The sequence below is a fragment of the Lathyrus oleraceus genome, chromosome 7, assembly GCF_024323335.1.
Source record: "Lathyrus oleraceus cultivar Zhongwan6 chromosome 7, CAAS_Psat_ZW6_1.0, whole genome shotgun sequence".
Lineage (NCBI taxonomy): Eukaryota > Viridiplantae > Streptophyta > Magnoliopsida > Fabales > Fabaceae > Lathyrus > Lathyrus oleraceus.
Window position 1 is genome coordinate 169,514,475 of NC_066585.1, and position 15,299 is coordinate 169,529,773.

Consider the following 15,299-nt stretch of genomic DNA (forward strand, 5'->3'; position numbering starts at 1 on the left):
CAAATGAAAACCCGATAATTTTCCTTTCTCCTTCAAACCCTCCTTGACCATCTCCGGACTCAAATAAAGAGCACGGGAAGTCCCAAGGATGTCAGGCTCTCCCCTAATGGCACAGAAAGGAATCTGATCTCGGATCTGAATACCCAAGATGCTAGCATAGTCCTCCATCAGAGGTCCCAACAAGTAGTCCGGGAAGACGAAACATCTCAAACCCGGGTCATAGAACTGGAGAAGAGTATGAATGGCGCTCCTATCACTGTCTGTGAGCCTGAAAACCAGCTTTAGAATACCATCGTATGCCTCACGGAACATCCCCACATGGTCGGGTGTAATCAATGCTATCATATCTCTCAACACACCGATCTCTGGGTCGAAGAAGCTATAGACAACATCGTCCTTCAAACCGGTCCTCATGTCTGAGCAGAAAGTCTCTCAACCAGGATCTCGATCAAAAATGTCCCTGCATATGGATAAACATGCGTTAGATGCAGATAAATGCAAAATGCGATGATGCTGATGAATGAACGCAATGCATTGTGCCATCCTCCAAGTCATCTGAACATCTGTTGCTCTGAGTTACGGCCCCTGAACTGATCACAACCATATGAAGGAATATGTAACCACAAATCCAACTCAAGGGTTCCGAAATAAACGGAACTGAAAGATACATCACCATCATCATCAGACAATCTCTGAGCAGATAACCACAATCCTCTGAATCGGCCCGGGGAATCCTGAAATAAACGGATCCCCACTGATAAATAACACGGACGGAATTCCGGCGTCTCGGAAATAAATCCATAAATCCGACTTATAAATAGGACTCTGATCAACGGAACCATTAGTCACCATCAAAGTCACCATCTGAACATGCACCTGTAAGAATCACCCTCCCCTCACAAATAAATTCTAATCAGGTCATCCTAAGGCGGATAATAGTCTCGACAATCGGGCAGAGATACTCAATGGGTTTGCCCTTTCGGGTGTGCCATTGTAGCTCCCTTAAGATCATCTAAACCAAAGATCCGGGAAATGATCGGTCACCAGAGTCAATAGTTCAGATGAAGTCACTCAACCAAAGTGGATACTCCACAAAGGAAAAGTTCCCTCAAAAGAACCTCGTCCGGTTTGTGGTACATCACGTTGCCAAACACATGTTGACCTAACATGAAGGAGGCAACATGAGACCACACTAATCCTAGGTGTATACTCGGGCCTGGGTTTTAGCCCCACTCAGAACACCCACCCCAAAATAGAGGAACCACCTGTACAGAGGACAACAACATGATAGTATGATGCATGCAAACATTTATGCAAATATATACACAACAGAATAATAAATGCAATAAATAAAGCAATACAAGCAACCTAAACTATCCTAGAACGCTAGGAGAGACTCGCTTAGGGAAGATGGACCAGCAGCAGGTCAACTTCTATTGTCCCCAGCAGAGTCGCCAGCTGTCGCATCCGCGAAAAACAACCGGCGGGCTAAAACAAAACAACACAGAGCCGCCACCGTGCGTTATTTATCCCAAAAGAGGGAAAGGAAACGCTCGAAGTAAACCTGGGAAAAGCATGGTCTCGCGACCAAAGAGAATGGGATCGGAAGTCGGTTATGCGAAGGGAAGGTATTAGCACCCCTACGCATCCGTCGTACTCGACGGGATCCACGCTCTAAAAGAAAGAAAAGGTTGCTAAAACAAACATCACACACACACACACTGAAGACAACACAGGTGGAGGAAGAGGGGAGATGGCTCGATAGGATATCGCATCCTATGCCTACGTATCTCGTCTGGAACGAGAATCAGAGCTACCGTAGTTCGGCTCACGCACGCCGAAACAAAACACATGCAAAAAGGCAAACATGGAACCCGAACGCCAATCGCTGAACTTACATCAGCTTCCGAACCAAACAAACCCACACTGGAAACCAGATGCCACTTGATGGACTTATACCAGACTCCAAGCACACAACAAGAGGATACGGAATGCCAATGGCTGGGCTTACATCCATCTCCTACACACACAAGAAGAAACAAGCAACAAGTTACTAAGGAGTCGGGAACTCGAGCCTAGCAACTGTCAAGCAAACACACACAAAAAGAAAAAGGGTGCCCGGAGAGATCTCGTACGACCTCCTGCCTACGTACCTCATCTGGTATGAGGATCAGGGCAACGTAGTTCCCCTGAACGGGAAAGAAATTCTCACCTAACCAGATACAAAGGGAGACACACTACTAGGGAGCTGGACTCGAGCCTAGATGTTATCATGCATATCATCCCTAAGTTATGGTTTCTATCCTAACTTGCACAGGCAGCAAGCTAATCCTAAACACAGGCAATAGCAAAGCAAACAATCACAGATAGCACACACTATATACACACCAAGTGGGGCTCAAACAAAGGTTAGGCTGCAAGAGCAAGCCAACTGTATCAGGTGATGTTAGCTCTTAACCCTAACATTGAGAGTTAGGGTGAAGCCAGATGAAATGGAAGTGAAGATAAGAATTCACAGCTCTTATCCCTGGCCAGGGAGAGCTTTAGACAAAGGAAGTGTGGGTCCAGAAAGTGGGAACCCTTCTACACTTATGACACTGACTCAACTGTACAACTGTACATGGATCTTGGGTTAGGATCCACAAGGCATCAACATGTAATGTGAGCCAAGGGAAGACACACAGAATAGCAGGAGGTGGACTACACACCTCTTGTGTCTGCCAATTGCCTTAACAAAGGTCTTTTCCTGCTTGGGGACAAAAATAAACAAGCACAAGCATTGCCTCTTAAGGAGGACTTCAGACAGGTGCCTGGCCAAGTAACAGGCCAGGTCTTCCAGACTACATGGAGTTAGTGATTCTACCTCAATTGGTTAACACAACCAAGCAGCAGCACAAGCAAGTTCACAATGAACTATAGCAACTAAGGTACCTGAAATCAATCCAACATAATCAGTACACCAGACAAACAAAAGTCAAACAGAAAATTACAAGTCCACAGCACAAACAGATAACAAGCATCAATGCACATAGGTGCAAGCCACAAGGCCTAAGCATAAATCTCAATGCCTACAAAACAAACTCAAGGTTAGTCATAAGCAAGCAATAAACCAATCCCAATTGAGTGCACATCATCAAGTATAAGCAATTGTGCTCTTTGACCTGAAACAAAGCTCAAATGTGAGAACACAAACCACTAGTACAAGACTAGGGTCAAAATAGAATCAATAAGTCAAAACAGAACATGAAACTTATCCAAAATCAATATCAATCAATTAATAATCAAATCCAATTGGTCTCATGTTCATATCATCAACCATTATCATTTCATGAGGCAAAGAGTGCAAAGCATGCAATTTAGAACCTCAAAGGACCAAACAGAAAGATCCAATTCAAATCAACTCACAAACATTTCAATAAATTCCCAAAAAAATCATGTCTAAACAGCATTAACAACATGATCTACACACCAAATTTCAGGCCATTTGGACAAAGGGAAGCAAGTAAATTAAATTCATCAAGCCAAAGCATACTCAAACAAGCTCATACAAGGCATTAAATCATGCATCAACTTCAAGCAATCATAAAACAGAGTAGGGACATGATAAATGCACCAAACCAAAACCATGGCAAACTTTAAGGTGTCTAGAATCACTCCACCAAATTTCAAGTCCATCCAATGCATATCCAGAATTTCACAAATCAAATAAAATCATGTCTCACAAGAAGTCCACATTTGGTCAAACAGGGGAGAAATTATCAAACAAATAGGAAATGCATTAAACAAATTCCAGGAAAATTCACAAGCATTCTCAACATTCATAAGTATCAACATGCAAAAATCCAGCTCAATTAATGTTCAATAAGCATGGCACATAAAATCAAGAAGTTGGACATGAAATGGTGTGACACAAATTGTCACACCTCCAAAGATCATAGCATATCTCACAATCCAGAAACTCAAAAATCATAAACCACATATCAAAATGCTCCTCAAGGTGTCTAGTTTGCAAATGTAAAATTTCAGGAATTTCCAATTAAGCATCATCATTTCATGATCAAAATACCAAGCAATGTGCATGAAAGAATACATCTAAACAAACCCTAGGCCATTCCAAAAACCACACGTGCACAATTTCCACAAAAATCACCAAAAAATACTAGAGATTACAAGGATCATGATGGAAAAAATTTCATCTCAATTGGATTAATGGTTTATGAGTTATGATTTTTTTTATGAGTGAAGAAAATAAAAAGAAATGAAATGGAAGCATATGAAATCATGTGAGCATATGAAAATAAATTGCCAAGCCAAAGGTGGAATTGTCCTAGCACGGAATCGAAGGGAGTCCAAGTTCAAAATGTAGCGCGCGCTACTGTAGCTACTAACACCAATCAGCATGGCAAAACGCGCTAACATGGATCAAACAGCCAATTCTGGAAAAATTCAAATGTTCTTCATGCGTTCATACCAAACCCTAAGCTCAAGAACTTTTTGTCACGAAAATGGACAAACCATACACCATTGGAAAGATTTCACAATGCACAACACGAATATGACATCAATTAACCCTAACTCTTCCTAGATTAAAAGAATCGAAGCAAAACATTATCATGCATCAAAGTTCAAATCAACGTAACTCATTCATTTCTCAACCAAATTCAATGATTCCAATTGCAGATCACTCTACTAAGCAAGATCTATCCAAATCATATATCAATTGCAAGAATCATTAAATTCGAAAACTCACCTTCTTGGATTGGCAGAAGTGAAAACGCGCGTTTCAGGCTTGAAGAAGCAAAAACAGAAGTTCTATGATGCTAGTATTGATGAATGGAACAAGGTTTGTGTGTTGATTATGCACGATCTAGCTCAAAACTTGAATTGCCATGGATGAAGCTCTCTTTAACAGTCCAAAATTCAGCTTGAATTCCACTAGTTCTTGCTCCAATTAGCTTCAAAAATGCTCAAGAATGAAGGATATGTGAAGATCCATGCAAGGTTTGTGGAGATTTTTGGAAAAAAAAGTGAGAGAGAAAGTGAAGAGGTTTTGTGATTTTCAGATCTAGATCTTGATTCTGCTGTTGCTAATCAGAAAACAGTTACAATTTAGTTTATATATGCATTGTTAAACATGTTAGTAATCATGATTAGTGTAATTACAATGGATTAGTGAAAATCAAGTTTTCATGCTAAATGGCAATTTGGTCAATTCACCCACACATGTGCAATGCAATGTAACCGTGCCAATTTCTGGTTTGAGCAAGTTTTAAAACATGTTTGTGAGCTGATGCAAGTGGAATGGAGTGAAAACAATGAATATTTTGCAAAAACACCTTTTCCCTCCAAAATTCAAATTAAGTCCACTTGAAAAATGGACTTTTTGTGTGAGCATTTTTGATGAAATGTGATGATGGATTATGATAGAGGACATCAAGAGAATTTTGCTCAAAAAAACCTCACTCCATTTGGCCTTGTGAATCAAAAGTTATGCACCTTTGAAATCCAACTTTTCTTGACAATGATCAATCCATAACTTGCCAACCACAAATGAGAAATTCATGTCCTTGGACTTTTTTGAAAGGTGAGAGCAAGATCTACAACTTTCATGTTGGACAAAATTTCGTTTGAAGCTTTTTTGGACATGTAATTTTAAGGAGAAAACCTTTCCATTTTTGGAAATTTTGAATTACAAGTCACTTTCTATTTTTGGAAAGTTTCCATCTGACTTTATTTTCTTCATTCTTGATGTTTGAAATGTCAAATGAAACTTGTTTGGACATGAATGAAGTGTCTCTAACCCTCTCCCACCTCCAAATCCTTGATCTCAGACACAATTGACCACAATTGACTTTTTCTGACTGATAGATGAATTGGTTGTGCATTGATCAACTTGAGCTTCAAACTCCTGATGAAATGGCTCAATGATGAAACCCTAGCTTCCATAAGCTCAATGAAACCATATGATGATCCCCATATCCATTGAAACCCTCATCTCCTTACCAAGCCCTGATTGGCACCATGCAGATGATTAGGGTTGACCAGTGGTCAAAACCCTAATCCCAAGGTATCTGATCAAGCATTATGAATCTCTTGGTGATGTCAAAACCATGATGATGATGAGGTACCATTTCAACCAAGATGAAGCTCAACCTCCTTGAGGAACCATGAAACCCTAATTTGAATCACACATCCTCAGATGGTTAATGATCAATCCAATGAAACCCTAGCTTGCATCATAACCTCTTTATCTTCTGATCAAGACTTAGGAGGATGACTTGCTCAATGTTGCCACATGATATGCAAATATGCAATGTTTAATGACCTAAAAAATGATATGCAATATGTTAAGCTAGTCCCAAGAGAGGAGGGCAAATTTTGAGGTGTTACAAGGGGGAGTCATTGAATATGGTGTGTAGGTTACACAAGTCTATTTATGGTCTTAAGCAATCTCCGAGAGCTTGGTTCGGCAACTTCAGTGCTGTAGTACAACAATTTGGTATGGTCCGTAGTGAAGCTGGCCATTCTGTTTTTTATCGTCACTCAGCCCAAGGGTGTATTTATCTTATTGTGTACGTAGATGATATTGTCATAACTGATAGTGATCAACAGGGTATACTCCAGTTAAAACAACATCTCTCGAATCAATTTCAGACAAAAGACCTTGGTCAACTCCGCTATTTCTTGGGTATTGAGGTAGCTCAATCTAAAGATGGTTTGGTGATTTCTCAGCGGAAATATACTATGGATATTTTGGAAGAAACAAGTTTGTTAAATGTTAAACCTGTTGATACTCCTATGGATCCAAGTGTCAAACTACTACCTAATTAAGAGGAGCCTCTATCTGACTCAAGAAGGTATAGGAGATTGGTTAGAAAGTTGAATTATCTCACAGTCACACGTCCAGACATTTCTTTTGCGGTTAGTGTGGTAAGTCAATTCTTAAATTTCCCTTGTTAGGAGCACATGGATACAGTTATCCGGATTTTGAGATACATCAAATGTGCTATAGGAAAATGTTTAGTGTATCAAGATAAAGGACATACTCAGATAATTGAATACTCTGATGCTGATTGGGCAGGGTCACCGATTGATAGACGATCCACCTCTGGGTATTGTGTACTTGTTGGAGGAAACCTTATATCCTGAAAAAGCAAGAAACAAAACGTAGTTGCAAGATCAAGCGCCAAGGCAGAGTATAAGACCATGGCAATTGCAACATGTGAACTTATTTGGTTAAGCAGTTGCTCAAGAAACTTCAAATTGAAGAAGCAAGACCAATGACATTTATTTGTGATAATCAAGTTGCATTGCACATTGCTTCAAATCCAGTCTTCCATCAGAGGACCAAACATATTGAGATAGATTGTCACTTTGTTAGAGAGAAGATCGAGTCAAGTGACATCGTCACAAACTTTGTCAATTCTAATGATCAATTGACAGACGTGTTTACAAAATGTCTGAAAAATTTCAGAACTAATTATATATGTAACAAGCTTGGTGCATTTGACTTATATGCTCAAGCTTGAGGGGAAGTGTTGATATTTGTAAATATATATTGTTGAGAATATCTGTATATAGAATAATCCACATCGACTATATCATGTAATTAGTTGTAATCTCTCTCTATATCATAAAATCTCCGTAGTGCTTTTAAAACACACAGTTTAACCTAAATGTCTCTTAGTCTCTCCTAATTCAATATGGTAACAAAATAGAGGTACTTTTGAAATGATCAAATAAAATGGAGTTGCGAGAGGACGGCAGATTTAGGGTCATGCTAACAAATATCATCGAAGCAGTGATTAAAAATTCCAAATAAAGAATATATTATATATTCAGTGCATTGAATATACACAATATTCTTTAAAAAAGTTAATCATTTATGTTTTCATGCATTGAATATTTTTTTCATTTTAATCTCTTAAATAATACTCAACTTACTTTTTTGATCTCTTATCCAGTATCCTAGGAGCACTCATTACCATTTCCCATCCTCCTACGATTCTCAATTCGACAGACCAATCCAAACCCGTTTTTAAAACACTAATCTTACGAGATTTGAAAGTAATGATAAGATTATCCTTCTTCAGTCCTATAATGAGTAATCCATTTAAAATAAAAGAATGTTCTAAAATGAATGACTCATTTCAATTTCCAATGTATATTTTTCAATTTTACCCTCTCATTATTTTCATCATTCTCAATATTTGATAATGGTACTTTAGTAAAAATAACAATCTCTCATTCATTTATTCCTTTTTCTTAATACCATGTGTTAAATAGTCAACTAAGTCACTCATTGTGAAATAGAGGGAGTAATTAAAATCAGTTCAAATTATCTTATTTAAGTTTTTCTATAGACAATTTTTTATGAGAGGTTATTTCCATAATCCTTTTAGAATAACTTGTAAAAAATAACTTTATATTAACAATTTTATTTTATTTATATACAGAAATTCTTATATAAAAACACTAAAACTATAAACCCTCAAGTTTATTCAAACAGTCTCAGAATGAATTCTACTTGCATATAGTATTGAGATTTAGAATAGGCTAAGGCAGCATAGGCATCCTAAAGCAGCTTTATTCAAATTCTAAAATCAAGATACTCAAATAATTATTAATTTTACTATAAAATAAATAAATTTACAAGTCTGTCATTGCATAATACATCAAAGCAGAGCCAAAGCATTAGCCTGTAATCAGTGGAAAGCTACTATGGAGTAAAACTTGTGATTATCAGCTCCAGAGGTCCCCAAAAAGAAATCTATTAGAGTCAAAGAGAAGTTTATCTAGGATGACAACATAATTAATCTAGTTCTTTTTTCACTCAAATTTTCTCAGATTAATGTCCCCATCTCATTGAAAAATGTCCCCATCTCATTGATAGTGTCTATTTTCATTTCTATACCTCCGATATCTCATTATACCAATTTCTTTTCATCCTTCAGATGATTCCCGCAAGAAAAAATGTGTATGCTCTCATCATAGACCTGAGCAGAACCCAGGAATGAGGAACCTCGTTTATGTTGTGCCTCCACTCAACACCTAATAACTAATTTGGGTACTTTATTTTCTTGTTTCGGAGAGCCAGATCAGATTCAACATAGGTTTTGGTCTTTGGCGATGTGCCATGTATTTGTTTTTGTTTTAAGGAAAACTTGAATCTCAAAAGTAATGAGTTAGTCATTACGCCGATGGAACTCAACCCCATGAGAGCACCTGCAATTGATGGAGTCAGCATGGTACCATTTAAAGGAAATAGCACTCCAGCTGCAATTGGAATCCCTACCTGTATGAAGGTAGAAGTATAACAACACCGTGAGAGTAGAATAAGGATACAATCAAATAGCACTCTTTCAGATAATTCAAAAACAGATCTAGGATTACAGACTTTTGAAAACAGAAAGTACTAGTTATAAACACACTTGAATCTGGTATCAAATAGATGTACTATCCAACGTGTAAGTCTGAATTTCATACAAAATCAGCACCATTTTGGTACATGCACCAAGAGAAATGTACCACGGACAGTGCCAAGCAAGCAAAGAGATTAGTGGTGATGACCAGTAATGCAACTACTAAGTTGAGTGAATAACAATGTTAGGAGTTACACCACACCAGTTTTACATCCCACCATTAGTTCACTCTTTATCCAAAAATACCCTCACTTTCACCCACTTCCTCTCCCTTCCCCTTCATTCCCTGCTACCCATTCCCCTTTCCTCCACTCACTGCAATCCACCTTCACTTCCCCCTACCCCACCCCTGTAATCCCTTCCACTAATATCTGTTTTTAGTTTCTGGAAAAAATAATTGCACCCAAAAGTTTAGTTTCTAGAAATGAAAAAAAAATGCAATGGGAGTAGAAAAAGGTCATTCAAGGTTGTTGCTTGCTGTTTAGAAGAACGTTTTCAGACAGTTGTTGTTGTCAGCAATCATTGTGAATGTTGGGTTCCCAGAACAGAACTTTTGAGCAGGGGAAAGGGAAGCGGGGGCAGGGTGTGATTTGCAGTGTGTGGAGGAGAGAATAACGAGAGTGGGTCGCATGTATGGGCGAAGGGAAAGAAAAAGGGGATTATTTTAAGAAACAAGAAAGTTGGTGGTTGGAACTTGGAATGACAAAACAGGACAATGCATATAACATTGCCCTTTTCTTAACAGCATTTGGTTCGTGGTCTTCATAAACTCATTATAGAAAACGCTGAAAATATTTTTCCTGCATCAGGTGACTTTTCAGGGGAAAAAAGTCTATCAAAATTTTAATAGGGAAAATGTTAAGGGAGGAAAGAATATCACCAAAATAAGCACATGACTTCAATGAAATCATGCCGATCAAATTTTTATTTCTGGACAACAGAAGAACTTACAATATTGTATACAAAAGCCCACCATAGATTTTGCTTTACAGTATTCATGGTTAGCCTGCTAAGCTCCAAGGCATCAAGCAGCTGCATAGAAATAAAAAGATTAACCATGCAATATGCATTCCATTATCATAAAGAGGATTTATACAAAGTGACATCCCTCACCTTACAAGTTGGTTTTGTAGGGATAAGCTAGACCAAACTTTAATTCTAACATGGTATCAAGACTATTGATTCGGGTCACCTAGCATTTATATATGTGCACCAAGTTCAATAGTGATGGACACAAGGGGGTGTATTGAAAAAAATCAAGTCCAATGTTGGTTAAAGATAGAGCCTAAAGAGGATTTATATAGTGTCATCCCTCACCTTACAAGTCAGTTTTGTAGGGATGAATTAGGTTAAACTCTAATTCTAACAAGACCAAAAGATTTAGCCTTTGCAAAAAAAAGGGAGACCAAAAGGGAAAAAAGTTACCTGTGAGAGATGGTTGTGCATCAATACAATAGAAGACACTTCACTGGCAGCTCCAACACCACCACCCAATGCAATACCTATATGTGAAGAAGCCAGGGCAGCTGCATCGTTAATTCCATCACCAACCATAGCTACAACTTTCTTATCTTTTTGAAGTTCCTTTATGAAGTTGTTTTTCTCCTCTGGTTTCACTTCAGATAGCACCTACAATTTAAAACAAACAGGACGCTGAATTATCAAAAACATTTTCCGTGCACAGAAAAATCATCAACAGCATTAAAAAAAATTGGTAAATAAATAAAAACCCAAGACACCTATCCAAACATGTAAGCTAAATTCAAAATAACCAGAGGAGGGCTAATATGCCAAAAGGCGCAATAAATTACTATAACATCACTCTCACATGTGCACAAACTTTTGTATGATAAATTAAACAGCTAGTACTACAAATGTTGATACACTTATAATGAACAAAATAGATTTTCATGTGTTTAGGCATGAGAGGGTCATTAATATGGACAAAGCTTGTAGCTCCACCTTGGTATCTATAATAAAAAGTTAATATTCAATTTTTTATTTTACTGATCAAGTGCCTCAATGCAGAAGAAGATGACCATTTATAGCTATGAGATCAAGTAACCTCAGTTATCAGCTTCTTTAATTGACCGACATTCAACATGACAACAACCAAACATAGACTGTTGTTTTCCCACAGCACCAAAATTTCAGCCTTAGAAGTGCTCTTTCTTTATAGAAATATTATATAGTCTTGAAAACATTTTACCTTTGCTTTGGGAATCCCAACAAGAGATGCAACATATTCAGCTGCATTTCTCTTGTCTCCAGACAGCATGTAGACACCAATATCTTGCTTAGATAACGTGTCAATGACATGTCTTGCATCTTTCCTTATCTCATCTTCAAAATAAATCTGGCCAGCCAAAGTATCGTCAACTCCAACATAGACACATGATTGATTTTTATACTCCACTTCTTGATGTATACTGTTGTTAACTCCATGTCTGCACATAGAAATTACTTGCTGAAGGTTTGATATTTATAAAAACAAAAATTGTATAAGAAAATTATTACAAGATCTTTCAGAGTAAAGTCAGTACACCGGTTTTTTGTTGTGTTAATCTTCAAGTAGATTACAATATTTAGAATTCATTACAACAGTTGGTCACAGCTGTTGCATCTAATTGCAACATATTCTTTGGGTACAAGCTACTGCACACTCTATTACAAACTAGAGTTTGGGTGTCTTATCCTACAATGCCACAAAGTGTAGGAAGTGGGACCAGATACATTCAGATTTTATTTATATCACGAGGCACGGTAGATAAATGGATAACTTGTCTGAAGTACAGTAGAGGAAGTATGGAACAATTAAAAGAGATTGGGCCAGATGACAATTCATTGACAGCTACAGTTAGTAGAATCAAATTCAGAAAGTTGAAGCACCCATAATATTCAATTGCTCCATCAAGTAACACTTCAAGGTTGTCTAAGATTTAACATGTTAGTTAAGGGGTGCAATTCAACATAGACGAATCATCTCATGCAAATTGACTCACTATCAAAATTCTAAGAGATAGATGGGACAAGTAAAATATTTTTCCGCGTGAGTGGAAAGTAAGGAAGCATGGGTGAGTGAAAATTGGTAGAGATAGAGCCAATCAACCAATTCAGATGATGGTAAAAACATGGTCTTTTCCCCTTAACACTTGATTATAACCATCTGACCAGTGAGCTGAGGAGGGACAACATACAGAGGGTCCTAAAAAACAATAGAATGTGGCTCATTACCCAATACTGAGGATGACATGTGGTTTACCAAATAACTGGCAGTGCTTCATTGCTGGCAAAAAGAACATCAACATCCCAAAATTTAAAAGTGCATGAAAACTAATTAATCAGGTTCGAGATGTATCAACTAGATGACAATGTTTCCACTCAACACCCTTGTATTGTTGTGTGTGGACAACTAGATTGGTGTCTGATGCCATGAGAAGCCGAGAACGGGTTTAACAGGGCAGCATTCTTTGATGTTGTAATTCCTCAAACTTTCGATTATTTTCTCGAGTTGAGTTTTATCTCTGAACAAGAGGTTTGAAAGGTAGCAAATGATTATGAACGATCCTTCAACAAAGTTATCCAAGTGCACTTATAGAAATCACCAATGCAAGTGGTATAGTAGTGGTATCCTAAAATATAAAGCATGTGGCTAGGACCCAAATATTATAATGCACAATACCAAAAGGAAACATGAACCTTTTATTGTCACTCTTGGGAAAAGACGCCTTAACATGTCTGTCAACAGGACTCACAATCTAGAGCTTTCAAATGTGAAACACGAGGAACCAACAACTTTAACTTATACAGACATGGATAACAAAATGCCGATAAATGATAGCTTATACAGACATGAAGGTAATTGAGACCCCTGATTTAGATCATGTTCTAATTGTTTGTCCTATACAACGATCCAGGATAAATGAAAGAGTCAAAAGCAAATGTTATGGAGCAGTTGAGAGAGCATGTAAGTTGACTGAATGAAAATGAAATCAAAATAAAAGAGAAGCCAGGTATGAACAACACAGCATTTAGATACAGATGGAAATGGTGAAGCTTTAGCAACACCAAATGCTTGTGCCTTAGATCCATTAGCCCAAGTAATATGTGGTTAGGTGTTTTAGATGTTGACAAGTTAGATATAAGAGAAGGGTAACCAGGTAGATTATAATAAGCAGCAAGATCCCATAGTGTGAGATAAGCAAACACTAGAGCTACAAATGAGCCATAAAGGCCAAGGAAGAAGCTTGTTGAACTGCCATCAAACATGGATGGAACAAAAATAGGGTTCCAACTCGTTGAAAATCACTCAAACAGGAACAAAGAAAACTTCAAAACAAAACCCACAAGTTGGAAAGGTCTCACTCAAACAAACAAAGAGGGTCTCACTTAAACAGGAACAAAGAAAACTTCAAAACAAAACCCACAAGTTGGAAAGGTCTCACTCAAACAAACAAAGAGGGTCTTTATCGGGAAATCCCAAGTCCCATATAGATTAAAGATATAGAATGAAAAGGATTTGTGACACGTATCCCCTTACAAACCCGTTTTGTAAAAAATGAGTTAGATCAAATATAAAAACTTAATAGTCTGACTGTACCGGAGACACAACAAGCATTGTTGGAGATGTGTGGGTGAGTGACCAGTAAACGTGCAGCAACAAACCAAATACCAAGACGAAAGCAACAAAAAACCAAAAAATAGGGCATCTGAAACTCAAGACCTGACACCAAACAGGGCCACAACATGAAGACAGGCCAGCAGAAGAAACGACAGCACAGATGGTGATCGGGAAGGCGGCACGACTTAAACATGGCAAAAAGTGCTTCTGGTCACCAACAGATCAGCATTGTCTGAGACGGATGGAGGGGCGGGTGTTTCTGGAAGAGGCTCCGACGACAATGCTCCTGCGGCGGTTCTGGAAGCAGTCTTTATTGTAGGTGCAGCAGCATTGTGACACATGACTACTAGACAGTGGATAAGCGCTTAAGAAGGATGAGTGAAACAAGAGATCTAACTATAATGAATCAAATCTCTAGATACCAATTTGAATGGTTTAGAATTCTCAGAATTTAGGTTGGACCTAACTCATTCCTACAAAATCTGCATGTAAGGACAGGATTGCCCCCACTTATAAACACAACACATGCCATATATCTAAACAATGTGAGACTAAATTCACCCCTTCATAACCCACACAATGAGGGTGTTAAGGGCTGCAAAGAGGCAAGCCAAAGTGTCGCAATTAAGGCGACTAGGGACGGACCACAATTAAGGCGGAAAGTCCAACACCCCCCACGCTTGGTCTAATGAGCCCGAAGAATAGACGATTTAGAAAGCCCAACAATGAATCTAGGATAGGCTCTATTACCATCTCAGAATTTGGGTTGGACCTAACTCATCCCTATAAAACCGGTTTGTAAGGTGAGGATTGCCATAAACACAACACAGGCCATATCTAAAAAATTTGGGACTAAACTCATCCCTTCAAAGCCAACACAATAAAGGTGTTAGGGGTTGCAATGAGGTAAGCCAAAGTGCCGCAATTAAGGCGACTAGGGACGGATATTAGAGTAATAGTAACATAGAGAGTAAAGGCATATGTGTAAAACAATTGTGCTGAGTCACGATTGAGCTCTATCTATATAAGCATAGCTCTAATTGTTTTGTAAATCAATCTTTCTCTTTCTGTTATGAAATGAAACGAGGTAGTTACAATACTCTCCACTCTCTCTTCTTCTCTAATCTTCAACCTATGTTTAGTTTCTGACATGATATCTAGAGCTTAACCTGATCCGTATGGCTTTCGATGCGAACTCTGACAACACAACCAGAGCATCAACGGAGAATGTATCGTTCAACTCGAAAAATGCGTTC

General features: G+C 38.1%; 1 protein-coding gene across 1 annotated transcript in view; it reads right to left on the reverse strand.

Moving 5' to 3' along the window:
* Window positions 1–8,609: 8,609 nt before the first annotated feature.
* LOC127108331 (copper-transporting ATPase PAA1, chloroplastic) overlaps window positions 8,610–15,299 on the reverse strand; it is a 29,510-nt gene continuing 22,820 nt past the window's right edge. The window contains exons 14-17 of the mRNA XM_051045794.1: window positions 11,632–11,869; window positions 10,848–11,051; window positions 10,374–10,454; window positions 8,610–9,295 (exon numbers count right to left, since the gene is read on the reverse strand). Of these exons, the coding sequence (XP_050901751.1) occupies window positions 9,059–9,295; window positions 10,374–10,454; window positions 10,848–11,051; window positions 11,632–11,869 (760 nt within the window). The 3' untranslated portion in view covers window positions 8,610–9,058. The remainder of the gene's footprint in view (window positions 9,296–10,373; window positions 10,455–10,847; window positions 11,052–11,631; window positions 11,870–15,299) is intronic.